At 42.6% G+C, this 15,700-nt stretch overlaps 1 protein-coding gene across 1 annotated transcript; it reads right to left on the reverse strand.

Annotated features, from left to right (window-relative positions):
- Window positions 1-1,904: 1,904 nt before the first annotated feature.
- Window positions 1,905-11,941, reverse strand: LOC143565515 (GATA transcription factor 7-like). The gene is made up of 2 exons (XM_077052496.1): window positions 11,650-11,941; window positions 1,905-3,019 (listed from the first exon to the last, which is right to left on the reverse strand). The coding sequence occupies exons 1-2, from the start codon at window positions 11,932-11,934 to the stop codon at window positions 2,336-2,338; spliced, it is 969 nt and encodes a 322-aa protein (XP_076908611.1). The 5' UTR covers window positions 11,935-11,941; the 3' UTR covers window positions 1,905-2,335.
- Window positions 11,942-15,700: the final 3,759 nt, after the last annotated feature.

Raw genomic sequence — 15,700 nt, forward strand, 5'->3', positions numbered from 1 at the left:
CACTGCTCTTCAGTATATTTTCTTTGTTGACTGAAGTGCTGGCTGAACTTGTGCTGGAAGTCTGCCCAATCATAGATGTGGTGGACCGGTAGACGATCAAACCACGCTCTGGCTGCCCCGACGAGCGTCATCTGGAACATGTAGCACCATGTGGGTTCCGTCCAATTGCTGACGGTTGCCTCCGCTATAAATCTGTTCAAGTGATCGTCCGGGTCAGATACGCCATCGTAAGTGCCTATGTTGGACATCTGTTTGGCACTCTTTGGAGCGATTGCTTCCGCAATGTCTCTTGCAAACTTGGACGTTCCCGCGTTTGCAACAGTCGGTCTGAAAGTTTTGGAGAAATCACGTGGGTTTCCCCCCACGCTGTTTGGCTTGAAAGTTTCTCCAAAACTTCTTTTCGAGCGGAAGTCTGCTTCTTTACGCTTCCCTTTCGCCTTATGACGAGGGTTTGCGTCACTGTCAGATTCTTCCCACTCATCATCCGAATACTCGCAATCATTGCTCATGTTGAGCTGTTGTCGAGTGCTTCCGAATTCGTCATTAGCCTGTTGGAGTGAACGTAAACGTTCATCCAACTCAGCTTGGAATTCTTTCTGACGTGCTTCCACCCAAGCTTTAACTTGATCCAGTGTTTGGCGGGGAAGCCTCGTCTGTTGCTTCTCTACCTGGGTATCAGTGAATCCTAGGGGAGGGTTATTTACTGCACTTGCCCCGGCTTGGGTAACTGGGGTAGTGTTCGTAAAAATCGTGTGTTCACCGGTGTTCCCCCCAGTAGCTGGAGTTGTGGTTACCGGAGTTTCTTGGTCACTCGGTGGCCTTGGCATCGGTGTAACCTTAACCATCTTTCCAGAAGTTTGAAAAAACTGAGAGAATTAGTTCTAGCTTAATGCACGGATGGCGCCAATGAAGAAACACTAAATGACCCCGGCAGATTAAGGATAATCTTAGGGTTAAGTAAATGTTTCCCACGAGGGTTAGGTCCGGCAAAGATGGTTATTCTTCTCGACCTGCAAAACAGACACCGTGAGCTCGTCACTGAGAAGGGGGGGTTCCTCCTTGTGACCACCCTCCGGCGTGAGAATCAGACTAGATTGCTCTGAATATAAGTGTATATTGAGAGAAATAGCTAGGGAGAAGATAAGATAATATCAGATAATGATACCGTTCCAAGGTGTTGGAGTATTTATAGCCGAAGGTAGGTTTCCAAGCAGGTACGGCCAGCTGTATAATATTCCTTTTCCACCAACTACGGGATATGTACGTGCCACGATGGGAGTTGGTGGGTAGGCAGCGGCTGATAGTGACATTTTGTACTGGAGCGTGCTCCTCCTCGTACTATTGTCGGTGAGCTGTCACCCTGTGATTGATTCATGGGCTGCTTTTGTCAGATCTTGTCTATTTTGTCCATACATTGGCAGGTATAGTACAAAAGATCTTCCAGAAGCGTATGGACTGGCTCTTTTGGGCGGGAATATTCCCGCCCTGCTCATTCCTTCTTCAGGTGACATTGCTGAAGTATAAGAGTTAGTGCCTTATGCGTGTAGCCTTGCTGTTAGTGCGGGTAGCCTTCCTTCTTGGTTTGTACCCGTAGCTGCGGGAACAGGCAGGGTACTGTACCAAGGGAGGCTTTCCTGTGGGAACAGCTGGCTTACTGCGTGTAAGGTCTTCATCTCTGAGCATGGTGGGTCCTGCGGAACCAGTTGGTCTTTGCGCAGACGTACATCTTCAAAGTGTGTCTTGCGGGTCCGACTGGGCTTTGCGGGGACCTACCTCTTCACATGATTTTGTATTAAAGTTTATCTATTGATCCCTATGACCCTATATAGAAAATTATAAGAATCAATAACCTTTTTGATGTATGAAAGTTAACTTATCATAGAACCAACAAGTTATGCCCTAGATAGGTCAAGCGTGACAATTTTATTAAAAAACGTATCTAAACCTAACTCAGAATAGTAAGCAAATGTCATTTACAACGACTTGACAAGAAACTAACAAATATATTTGAATAGTTCAAAGCTAGACTTAAATTTGAATTTCGAAAACGACATATGGGGATTTAACAAACTACGATTACAACGCGCAATTTTCTAAACAAGAAAAACTAACCATATAAAATACTTCTACGGCAAAAAGTAAGACTAAGCATAGTCTAACTTAAACTAAAACAACACGAAATTTTAACATAATAATAAACACTAAATAATAATACATCCTTAACCTACCTTTACCAACCTAACTAAAGTCTTCAAACCAACCCACCAAAATTGTAAATGAACCACTCCTAGGCTATCAAAACCGGTTCAATCAATTGCTTAGAGCCCGAATCAGTTCAAGTTTGAACTGTCAGGTTCAAACCCATGTCAACTTCTACTTCCTTTCTCTTTCTCATTTCCAACACTTTCCGATAACTGTTCGAATGAACATCAACAGAAAAAGTAGGGCTGCAAGCCGGTCTATACTCCGGATAAAGCCGGCCCGATTTAAACTGGACCCCACAAGCGTTACATAATGTTTTGGGACCTAAAGGACCGGTTCGCCATTGAGGTGTCTTTTGAACTTGACAATGAGTACACCGACGTTGACTCGCCGAGTCACTTGAACTCGGTCCATTCTGGTAGGCCGGACTCTTTCTTTGTTTCTTAGCAGCCGGCGGCTTTTCAAAAAGCTCTGTGAAATAAACCGGGTTTCTAAATAGCATTGGAGAAGTTATGGACGAGTCATGACTCGACGACGAACTCGAAGACGAGTCGGTGAGTGTACGCGACCGTGATCCGCTTGACCACACCCGACCCGGTTTTCTCGACCCTTCGCTTCTGCACTCCCTTGGAACCGGATACGGTAATCCCAAAACCGTGAAACTCGGGCCGGAAACGTTAACCACCGGTTCAAACCGGCTCAAAATAACCCGGTCAACTCGTTGTTCTAACTTTACCGGCGGATATAATATAGGAATCTCCGACACGGAATCATCCACAATTTGTGATAACCATTCAAGGCTTTCCATATCATCAATCTGTAATTAAAATTAAAATTAAAATCAATAATTAGAACAAAGAGAAAATATTTTTTCAAATCTATTAAAATTCAAATTAATATCCATGCAATAAAAATCCTGATTATGAAATATTGAAATAAATCAATAACTAAACTAATGCAAGAAAACTCAACCCGAGCAAGTGTTCATTTGGGGTGGAAGAAGGGAAGTTCTTAGGAGTCATTATTACTAAAGATGGCTTCAGAGCGAACCCTGAAAAGGTCGAAGCCATTGTCAAAATGGAATCACCTACCACCATAAAACAGGCTCAAACACTTAATGGACGACTAGTCGCGCTTAACCGCTTTTTGGCAAACCATGCGGATAGGTCGTTCCCTTTTGTGTCAACGCTAAGAAATTGTTTAAAGAAAACGCACTTCCGCTGGACACCAGAAGCGGAAGCAGCTTTTCAGGAGATTCGATCACGCCTGATCGAACTCCCAACACTCACGGCACCACAAGCGGGGGAGGAGTTAATCCTATACCTCTCCGCAACAGATAGAGCAACCGGGGCAGTCCTGCTTGTAGAACGAAAAGGCATCCAGATGCCAATCTATTATGTTAGCCGCGTGCTGGCAGACGCGGAAACCCGGTACTCTACCCTGGAAAAACTGGTCTTGGCACTTATACACGCTTCACGCAGGTTGAGACGATATTTCCAGGGTCACCCAATCACTATTCTCACCAACTTCAAACTCTCAAATGTTCTAGGCAAACCCGAGTTATCGGGACGTCTAGCCAAATGGGCAATTGAATTGGGAGAATATGCGATTCAATACAAGCCGAGACCAGCCATTAAAGGTCAGGTCCTGGCTGATTTTATTGCAGAAGTCCCCGCTTCACGGGAGAAAGAGTGCCAGGAGGAGGTTCAACCCTCCCCAGCACACGAAATCGATGAAGTCTGGCGACTCTACACTGATGGAGCAGCTAGTAACGAGGGTTCAGGCGCAGGGTTAAAATTAACAAATCCAGCAGGCCAGGAATATACTTATGCTATTCGGCTGGATTTTCCAAGTACGAATAACGAAGCTGAATATGAAGCATTCCTGGCCGGATTGAGGATTGCGCGAAAGATGGGTGTAAAAAATTTGGAAGCCCACGTAGATTCCATGCTAGTGGCAAACCAAATAAACGGGACGTACACGGCTGTGAACGACACAATGGCCCTGTACCTTGCCCAAGCCAAAGCCATCATGCGCGATTTTAATGATTGTAAAGTGATACACGTCAAGCGCAGCGAAAACAAATCTGCGGATGCGTTAAGCAAGCTTGCATCACTGGCCTTCACCCACTTGGGAAAGGACATCCGCGTGGAACTCCTCGAAACACCATCAGTCCCGCACAAGGAAATTTGTGTCATCCAAACCGGTACAGAAACATGGATGACCCCAATAATAAAATACCTTGAAGCAGGAACGTTACCAGAGTCGAAGTCACAGGCAAGAAAACTACGCTGTAAAGCACTGAATTATCAGCTGGTCAATGACACCCTTTACAGACGTAACTTTCTTGGCCCATTGTTAAGATGCGTGGACAACCAAGATGCTGACTACCTCCTAAGGGAGGTTCACGAAGGCATCTGTGGAGTACACGCAGGCCCCCGCGCTGTGGTAGCCAAGCTAAACAACGCAGGATACTTCTGGCCGGGGATGCATATGGACGCGTTGGCATACATCAGAAAATGCAGATCTTGCCAGCTTTACGCACCCAACACGCATCGCCCGAAAAATGAACTTGTTCCTGTCACTTCCTCGTGGCCATTTCAGAAGTGGGCCATTGACGTGACAGGCCCATTTCCAACAGCAGCTGGGAATGTTCAGTTCCTAGTGGTAGCCATTGACTACTTCACCAAATGGATAGAAGCGAAACCTTTAGCCCAAACAACCGCAAAGCATATCAAAAAATTTATTTGGGAATTTATTATTTGTCGTTTTGGACTTCCACAGAATTTGGTAAGCGACAATGGCACCAACTTTGCTGACAAGAAGCTACAGCAGTGGCTGAAAGAACTTCAAATCACCCACACCTTTACCTCAGTGGCACACCCGCAAGGTAACGGTGAGGTGGAAAGAGCAAATAAGAGCATCGTCGAAGGCATAAAGAGAAGACTCTTGGAACATAGATCCGGTTGGGTGGACGAGCTTCCACACGTCCTTTGGGCAAACAGAACGCTGAAGAAGACCAGTACGGGAGAAACCCCGTTCAGTCTCACTTATGGCACTGAAGCCATGATCCCAGTCGAAATCGGTTTACCCTCACCAAGGGTCTTAATCCAACCAGAAGACAATGATGCGGAAAGACGGTTAGACCTTATGCTAACCGAAGAGCGCAGAGACTTAGCCGCCGTGCGTGAAGAAAACTACAAACGACAAATGCAAAAATACTACAACACGCGGGTAAAACTCTGCAACTTCAAGGAAGGAGACTACATACTGCGTAACAACGAGGCTTCGAACCAACAACGCCCAGGAAAGTTGGCCCCGATTTGGGAAGGGCCATACATTATCAAAGAAGTTCTGGGAAAGGGCGCGTACCGGCTCGAAAGGCTCGATGGCACTCCCATCCCTAGAACATGGAATGGAGCTCAATTACGCAAATGTTATATGTAGATCAATTCCAACTTGTAAAGAAAAGGCCTAGAGCCACTTCTAATGGAAATGATTCTCCTTTCATGATGTATTAATAGCTTGTAACCTATGAACTTCCCTTACGGGAAGAAGTAGTTGCGTGTGGAAGGCGGCAATACCCGCATAAACACAACGCCAAAATGTTAAAAAGTTCTAAGGAAAACCTACACGCAGGTCAGATGTAGGTAAAGTTTAGCCATCCTTGTAAGTGCAAGTGACGGTCTTACCCGCACAATCACGAACAAGGAAGCCAAACTTAACTTACCGTCTACCACGTTAAAAGGTTAACTTATGAACACTTAAAAGGATAAGAAAAACCTACACGCAGGTCAGATATAGGTCTAAAGTTAAAGCCATCCTACTAAGTGCAAGTGACGGTTACACCCGCACAATCACGAAAGAGGAAGCGAAAACTTTAGTCCATTATCAACCACGTTCAAAGGTTTAACTTAATGCCTTAGAAATTTCGAAAAGGAAAACCTACACGCAGGTCAGATAGAGGGTAAAGATTAGCCATCCTACCAAGTGCAAGTGACGGTTTTACCCGCACAATCACGAAGGAGGAGGCGAAACTTTAACCCATCATCAACCACGTTCAAAGGTTCTTATTCTAAACACTTGGGAAATTGCTAATTTAAACTAAGTATGCAAGTCATAAGTTTATAAAGCAAAGAACCCAAGGAAATAACAATCTTATACGCAAAGAGATTAATATTTCACAATCAATTACAAGAATGGCTGGGTAACTACCCGCCTAAAAGAAATCTATACAAGGCTGTCTATCCTAGCAGTGGGAAGGGATCTTCAGGATCAGGCTTCAGGGCCACCTCCGCTTGGACCAGCACCGTCAGAGCGCGGCTGCCCAAGGAAAGCCTTAAGGATGCTTAGCCCATCATCAGCAGCAGCAGCTTCATTCACCTTCTCCACCACTGGATGCGGGAAGGCAGCGTACTGATTCACAGCTTGGTCATAAGCAGCTTCAGTATTAACATTGAATAAAGGGAAGTTGGAGGGCGGAAAGCCTCTCTCAGCAAACCCTAGACCAAGCAGGAAGCCAGTCTTCTGCCCATCCTCATGAGAAGCGTTGAGGGCTGCGCTCATTGCATCGTCGTAAGAGGTCTCTGAAAGGACCCGACGCACAACCTACAAAAGAATATTACAAGTTAGAACATTTTCTAATTACGAGCGGAAAGCGTAAAGAAAAAGATAAAGATACCTCAGGCAACGCTTCTCGAAGCAGCCATTGGAGGGTAGCTTGACTTTCTTTGTAAGCACGTTCGGCTCCGCTTTTATCAAGGTTGGCAAGTTGAACTTCCTTGGCGGCAGCTTCTTCGACGCTTTTGAGTTTCCTTTCAGTACGGTCAAGCATCCCCCTCTGGTCAAGGATCTCCTGCAGCTTCTTGGCATCTTCCATTGCCAAGGCGTCATGAGCATGCTGAAGAGCCTTTAATTTGCATTTAAGCTGCTCATTCTCTTCGCGAAGTGGCTCAGCAACAGCTTCAGCCTTGGCAGCCCTCTCAGTTGAGTTTCGCGCAGTCTCCTTGGCCAGCCGAAGCTGTTCATTCACAGCTTGGGCAGCCTTGGAGCGGGCCTCGAGTCGCGCCTGGACTTCAACCTCGAGGGCCTTGAATGCCCTCTCCTTCTCGGCTGCGGCAGTGGCCAACTGCCGGTTCTCCTCCCGAAGAGCCCGCGCTTCAGATACATCTTTGGCGCGAGCTGCTTTTAACTTGTCGTTTTCACGACAAAGCAGCTCGACGCGGGGCTGCGTTCGGGCCTGGAGAACCCGAAGCTCATTGGTTAGCCTACCCTCTTGGTAGCTAGCCATGGCTTCCCCCAACGCACCATGAGGAGCAGCGTGGCGAGCCCAGTCCACGCACTCCACAGGGGTGCGAAGGGTTGTTCCTCGGCGTATGTTCCATCTTGGAACATACACTTCATTGGAATCCGACACTGCAAAAGAAACAAAGGCAGTTAGGAAAAGATGACAAAAATATACAAAGAAAAAAGAACCCTACGTACCTGTAGGGTCAATAACAGGCCGATAGCCGCCAAACCCATCACCTGAACCTAAAGGAAATCCATCCAACAGGTCAGGCAGACGGGAAGGTGGCGTAGATCGGCGGGAAGCCCGGCGCGTACCTGATGGTCCGGCCGTCGGTGCCGGTGGCGCAGGTATAGTGGCAGCCGCCGTGGTAGCCATTGTTGGCGCCGTCTCCTCAGCAACAGTAACCGCCGGCTCCGTGAAAGATGCTGTAAAAATTGCACTCACGGCCGGCGGAGACACCTTCTCAGCTGGAACAGCCTCAGGAAGGCTGGAACCAGCGGAAGCAAGCGTAGACGCCTGGGTCGACGCCTCGGGAAGGCTGACCGAGCCTACCGTCATTGGCGGGGGAATACTTACTCCAACTCCACCCTGGAATGCGTCAACATCCACACCTGCACAAGCAAAAGTGTTAGAAAAATTTATTTGAAACAACAAATCTAGACAAGAATTATGGGGGTACTTACGGGGTTTCTTGAGCTTGAACGCACGGACGAGCGGGGGCGAACCCGATGGAGCCGGCCTCTTGACACCGGTAACCGTCGTCGTCGCTGCCTCCCCGGAGGTAACACCTGCAGCCTCCGGAGCGGTGGTCTCCTCACCACCGGGCTTCCCCGCCACCTCTGCATTATCTGACTCCTAGTCAGATAGGACTACCGGGTCGGCCGTAGAGGCCACCTTCTCCTTGCCTTTCCCGACGGCAGCCTTTTTCTTCCGCACCAGTGGAGGACCTTCTGCGGATTCCTCAGAAGAAGAAATGTCATGAACTCCAGCAGCAGGCACAGCATTGAGAGGTTCAGGGTAGAAGATAGGCTTACCTGGCCGTCGGTGGCTCAGGATCTCTTGGCCTGGCGGGTAAACCTCCACGAACCGACCCGCAGTCTGCTCTAAGATGGGCAACTCGTTCTCGTCCAGAGCACGAGTACCCATCCGCGCAGGACCATCTTCCTCCCGCGGATTCAGGAGCGACTGAAGATCGTTACCCTCTGAAATCAACAAGAAAGTTAGAAAAAATCGTAGTCAGCAAAAAAGAAACAAGACATACCATAAGGGGTAGAGTTCGAACCATATTCAAGGACGATCGGAACCTTATCCGCATTCGCCGCCTTCCACACCCGGCTCATCCCCAGCATCACCATCGCCGACTCCGGAAAACGGAAAACCGGGGACTGGACCCGGGATATCTTCGCGAACCATTCCGCCTCCTCGTAGTTGATGGCGGGAAGGTTCGGAAGCGGCTGGCCATTCTTGAACTTCATGGCAATGGGGATGGCTCGAGCGGATATAAAGAAGAACTCTCTTCTCCATGAGCGAAGACTCCGCTCGGTGGTACAAATCTTTAAACCCTTGATACGGGTTGTAAGAGTGTACCACCCTTGGATGCACCTCCAAGTATAGAAGGTCATCAGGCGGTCAACAAGGGGCTCAAGGCCCAGTATCCGGCACACCCACTCAAAGTGCCGGACCTTGGCAATGGCCATGGGGTGCACCTCTGTCAGGTGCACACCGTGCCTCTCTAGGACACGGTACACAAACTTTGTCAACGGAAACCTAAGGTTCCCGTAGACAAAGAATGCAGCATAAACCCCGATTTTGCCACTAGGGGCATCGTACACAGTATGGTGGGGCTCAGGAAACTCAGGCTCGAGAGACTCGAGCATGAACTTCCTGACGATATACTGGTACAGCTCGACAGGAAGATAACACTGGCATTCGCCAGCAGTCTTCTGATCATCAGCATCGTGAGAAGACATGGTGGAAGAAAGAAGAGATTTCAGAGCAATGCTTTACTGAAAAAGAGAAATTCGCCGGAAATTACTGGAGAAGAAGAGATGAAAGTGGAAAGTGTGAATTGCAAATAACCTTCTCCCCCTTTATATAGCAATCGCAATTAATGCGATGAATTTAATACGGAAGAGAGAGAAATCAAAGGTGCAATGAAACTATGACGCGTGGCAAAAGCAAACTGGCAACAGCTGTCAAAAAGGACGTGTGCCAGAGATTTCGCGGCTACGCGCCCGAAATCCCGTGCCCACGCGCCTGAAAAAGCAACTGGAATGACCACATAATGTCATGTCGCCATAACTTCTGGCACGTCCTGACACAGTCAGAAGAAACCGTCGCACGACGTTTGAGGTATTGGGTTGTTATCCATCCAACTCTTCAAATTTCAAAATTTAAAAATTTGAAGACTAAGGTTCAAAAAAGTAAGCGGGAAAATATCCCTTACCTTGGCAAACAAGTAACCATAAGCCGGGTGTGGGTACAGTGTAAAGGCAAAACCCTTCACATACCTAACACCCGCAGGGAATTGAAGCCAAAATATTTGGCAACCAAGTAACCATAAGACGGGTGCGGGTACAGTGTAAAGGCAAAACCCTTCACATACCTAGCACCCGCAGGGAATGGACGCCAGGAATACCTTGGAAGTAAAGTAACCGTAAGACGGACGCAGGTACAGTGTAAAGGCAAAACCCTTCACATACCTAGCACCCGCTGAGAATTGAAACCAGGAAGGATCTTCTGGGCAATGCTTGTGAAAACGGAAGTAATATCCCCGCATTGCGGGAACATCGAGTACTACGTTGTTTGAGGCTCCAAGATGGAATTGGTGGTTTAAACTTAATTGATCACTATGTTCAAAAACTACCAGAACCACAGGGAGAATCCGCACAACTAAGACTCAATGCTCCTGACTTGCGAGGAGGTTACAGACCTACCCGCATCATACCCAAAGACCAAGCAGGAAACTCGGGAATTTCTGCAAGTGACAAGGACTTCCGCGGGAAGAACCCCCATGGAAAACCTTACAAAAACCCCTTTTCAAAACCCTTTGCTTAAGTCCAAAAATTCACCTCACTTTATTAGACATTCGTGAGAAGAACATTGGACTGGGGGGACTTGAAGAGGTAGGTCCCAGCAGGGCTCAGTTGGTCCCGCATGACTCACCTTGAACAGGGATGTCTGCGCAAAGACCATCTACTCCCGCAGGACCCACCATGCTCAGAGAAGCCTACGCGCAGTATGCAAGCTGCATACGCAGGGAAAAGCCTCCCAATGGTAAAGTAACCCGCCTGTTCCCGCAGTTGCGGATACAAGCCATCAGGGAAGGCTACCCGCACAGCATAGTTACACGCATAAGGCTTAACACTTACAAATATTCAGTGTCACCTGAAAGAATGAGCAAAGGCGGGAGGGGGAAAACTCCCGCCAAAATGGGCCAGTCCGTATGGAGGATCTTTTGCGTGATACCTGACGAGGTAAAGACAAAAGATCTGACCAAGAATGCGACAGCTCACTGACAGCAGCGTGGCAGACAGCACGCCACAGCACTGTGACCAATAGCCGCCGCCTGCCCACCAACTCCTGCCAGACCACGTGCCTAGCCTGCAGTTGGTAGAAGACGAAGAGTGCACGGCACGCCTGCTCTGTGTCAGCCGCTACCTATCCACCACTCACAGGTAGGGCACGTGCATAGGTTACAGTTGGTAGCGTGTTGGGCCGGCTAAACCCCTTGGAAACCCACCTTCGGCTATAAAAGACAGCAAATGGTATTATCATTTCATCATCTACTATCTCGTATAACTTACTTGATAACTGCTCTAATAGTATTCATATACTTTTATATTCAAAGAGCAATATAGACTGATTCTCACGCCGGAGGGTGGTCACAAGGAGGAACCCCCCCCCTTCTCAGTGACGAGCTTACGGTGTCTGTTTTGCAGGTTCCCTGAAGTACAACTTACTCTGCTGGACCTAACCTTCGTGGGAAACATTACTTAGCCCCCAGATTACCTATAATCTGCCCGGGGTCACTTAGTGTTTCTTCAAAACTATAATTAGTTAATTATAATTTAGCCCCTCTAGACAGACCCTGCTAACAGTTTTGTTGTTGTTGGGATTTTTACTGGGTATGTTTGTTGTTGTTTTAACCGACTTACCGGAACAGGAAGTTGGTCGCCGGCGCTGGAAACCATGCTAGAATTCATGGAATTGCTATCCGATGAAACCGAGGCAAGCTCTTCCTCCTCAAACGAGTCAGGATTGCTAAATTCTTTGTCGGAAAGGTCCAACAAATCATCAACAGAAAAGTCATCCGAGGAAACATTCACAACGTTGTTAATTCCGCGCCAAAAGTCATCAAAATAAGCTTGCTGAGATGACTTCATGCCAATAATTTCCGGTAAAAAGCTTGATTTCAATGCTCTGGCTTCAATACACTCCATGTGGTTTTTTTTTTTTTACAAATATGTATGTGAAAAAGAAATAAAACTAAGATTTTATGAATTCAAAGTATAGTATATATGAGGGTGTTGTATTATATGTATAGGTGTACTAGGAGAGAAGAGGTTGAATTGCGTGAAGATTACTGATACGAGGGTTGATTAATGTTGTTGATATGGGAGGTGGACTCCATGTTTATTTCCTTTTTATATTCCTTCTTTTCAAATTTAAGATTTAAAATAATAAAAGGTAAATAATAATAATAATAATAATAATAATAATAATAATAATCACAATATTATGCTTTTTTTCAAAGGAAGAGAATTAGTATATTGTAAGACAACACTTCCGCGTATTTTTTTTGAATTTTCTTTTCTTCTAAAACTGCGGATTGTAAACCGTCTTGGTCTTGGTGATGTTAATATTTTATTAGGTACGATTACACCACATTAATTTACTCATGTATTAACCTTCTAAAACGATTTTTTAGTTTGTGCTTGGTTCAATTCATAAGACAAATTATTTAATATGACTCGGGTCTTCTTTTTAAAATTTTGATTAAACTTTGGGTTCTTTATATCTTATAATATTTACCACTAATGTGTATTTAAATATACCGTCTTGTTTAAATTTATAACTATATTTCAATATAAGTTTTAAGAAAAGAAAAGTCTTTAATATAGCTGAGATAGTGCATGATTTTAAATATTATGAGATAAAAGATGTATAGCATCTTTCTATTATTTGATGGTGAATAATAATAATAATAATAATAATAATAATAATAATAATAATAATAATAATAATAATGCTTTAGTAAAATGAAATATGATATTTTTATTTTTATGTACAGTTTATTTGTAATTAGATGACAAGTTTGAATAAAAAATACATACGTAGGACCACATCAAGAGAAAGTCGTCGTGTTCTAAATTCTAAACTTAGATTTTTCTTTCATGCTTGACTTAAAAGAAGACTTCAGCTCTTTTTTTTTTATGTTTTATTTTCAAGAAAACATAGTACATGTATATATTTAGACTTAAAACATTGAGAATAGATTGTCTTCTTTGCGGTTTACGTTACCACCTAAGGTTCTTGTCAATCCTACACCATCCATTTTTGTAACATGTGGTAGATATAAATATGGGAGCACGTTACCATACGTGACACTCCTGATAATCAATTTAAATTTCACGTAGTGGCAAATTTGTAATTAAACTTAAATCTATTTTCACGATCTTCATCGATTACAAACTAATTCATCAAGCGTATACAAATCTGCATATCAAATCAATTAAAAGAACATATGTCGAAAATAATTCGATCGGCAGTGTGAGAACTCTGAAATTCAATCTGATATGCCTAATTGCTCAATTATGTCTTCCAGCAAATCAATTGGTCAACTATGTATTTAAAATTAACGACTTTTCCAAGGTAATAATTTTTCAAAATTACATCTTCCAACAAAACTAATTTGCCCACAAAGTTATCTTTTGGATTCAAATTAGAATCAAATTAATTACGTCTTTCAAGTTCCGAAATATTAACAGCGAGTAAAGAACAATAGGCCTGGAATTCAATGTTCACTATATGAGATTCACGAATGCCAACAGAGATTATTTGTACAGGTTTTGAAAAAAAAGTGTGAAATTCACTATGAACAAAACTATAACCAAAACAAATTACAAACGTTCAGAGCAAAGATCTAAAAACGTTCATAACAATTTTCTAGTCAAAACAAACACACTTTAAACATTCAGAACAAAACTTAAAACTAAAAAGTTCAAAACAAAAACTAAGAAGTTCAAAACAAAATTCTAAGAAGTTCAAAACAATTTTTTTAAACGCTTGAACAAACCTTTAAACTTCAGAAACTCATATATGAAATTAAACTTTTTGTAACATGAAACTGAACACTGAAATCACTTCATATAAGCTCGTAATCATCAAAAAATCATCAATCGACCATCGATTTGATAATCAATTCCATCATATGCACAAATTTTGAACATATTTAAAGTTTTATCAATTGAAAACAATTCTCAATTTTAAATTCAATTGAAGTGGTGTCTGCAAATGGCGTCGGTGACGATGGTTGAATCGGCATAACGGTTAATTAGGATGGAAACGAAATGGAATAATATACAAATTTGCCACCACATGTTTTTGAAATCAATGGTGTAAGGGTGTCGCGTACGTAATATATGATAATATATTATTGTATTGGGTCTTTTATCTATAAATATATGAAATGAATACTGTAGTTATCTTATCTTTACTCTTCTAATAAAGTAAAATAACTAGGTTTAGATGTTAAGTCCACATTCTATATTAGGCTCATTTCCCCTCCCAAACTTCTAATCTTTCGTCTCATTCATCCTAGATATTTATGGGTTAATAATCAAAACCATTTCGCAAATGGGTTATAAAATAGTCAACTTCTTTCCGAATCTCTCATCTCATTCGTTCTAGCTATCCATGAGTCATAAGTCAAAACTATTTTGACAATTGAGTTATTAAATAGTCAGCAAATTATAGTAAAATATTGATTGGAGATCAAACTAGTTGAAATATGAAAGTTAAACAAATATAAAATAGCCAAGAACATTTATTGACACTATATGTTGTATTATCGATGGTAACTAGTAAACGTAGTCTAAAATTGTATATAAAGAGATTTTCTCAAATTTATAAATTTGTGATTCTAGATTTCTTGTTGTTTGCACTATATGTTTCATTAGTTTTTTTTTTTACATTTTATTTTGTTTCTTTATTTCAAATAACGGGTCTTATTTATGTTTATCATTTGACAAATCTAATACAATACACAAGTTTAAAAGCTAGTTCAATATATGTATGGATCACGATTCACTTCATATATATATATATATATATATATTAATTAGTGGAAAAAGAGAAAGTGTAACAAATTAATAAATTTTATTTTTTCAATAAAGCTATATATGAGAATTCAATGTAAATGGTTTTTAAAAGAGCAAATTTTATGGTTAAAGATGTGTTTTAGTTAACTTATATGAATAAGCTATTGATTATATTACATCCTATTATACTATTAAAACAAATTGGTTTGCCTTCACATGCTCCTTTTCTATTGGATGATTTCCTTTTTTTCCAAATATATCTTGCACTTCTTTATTTTTCTTACCAATTAAATAAATCAAAAATAAAATCAATGCCACATCAATGTCACCTCAATGCCATGTCACCAATTCCTTTCATACTAATGTCAACTCATCCTATAACCTATATTTAAACAATAACATTTCTTAATTTTTTACCCTAATCATGTTTTTCTTTCTTTCTCTACATATTCCGGCCAATCCAAATCTATATCTTTATTAATTATTTTCCGGTAAGTTTCTATTATATATTAAATTCCGATTGTTGATATATGTATTTCCGGCAATATTATATTTCTTCCGGTTATTGTTTCCTCTAATTTTTATATGTTTCTTTTAATTGTTAACTAATTTTATTAAAATCAGTTTAGGTTTTTAATAAAGAAAGGCGATGTCTACAATTTTTGGACGTGTTTACGTTTTTCCGGTAAGTATTGACGGTAATTTTTTCCGGTTATGTGTTATACTTATAACAATGATGATTGTTTTATGTTTATTAGTACTTTTTAAATTTTCGTGTTCTTTTGTTTGGCATGCTGTTAATCTATGTTCTAGATCAAAATTATGTTCATCCATCGACGGTATCAAAATCGGAGATTCCATGGTTAAAAACCATATTTCTTATTTT

The sequence above is a fragment of the Bidens hawaiensis genome, unplaced genomic scaffold (genome assembly GCF_021521415.1).
Source record: "Bidens hawaiensis isolate Kalapana, Puna unplaced genomic scaffold, B.hawaiensis_p1.1 tig00000097_1, whole genome shotgun sequence".
NCBI lineage: Eukaryota > Viridiplantae > Streptophyta > Magnoliopsida > Asterales > Asteraceae > Bidens > Bidens hawaiensis.

Bases quoted from the DNA above. Each gene is read 5' to 3' on its own strand.
- LOC143565515 (XM_077052496.1), bottom strand. From the start codon at position 11,934: ATGGAGTGTATTGAAGCCAGAGCATTGAAATCAAGCTTTTTACCGGAA. The intron at 3,020-11,649 runs GTAAGTCGGTTA...TTTTAATTACAG, and splicing joins GCGACCAACTTCCTGTTCCG to ATTGATGATATGGAAAGCCT.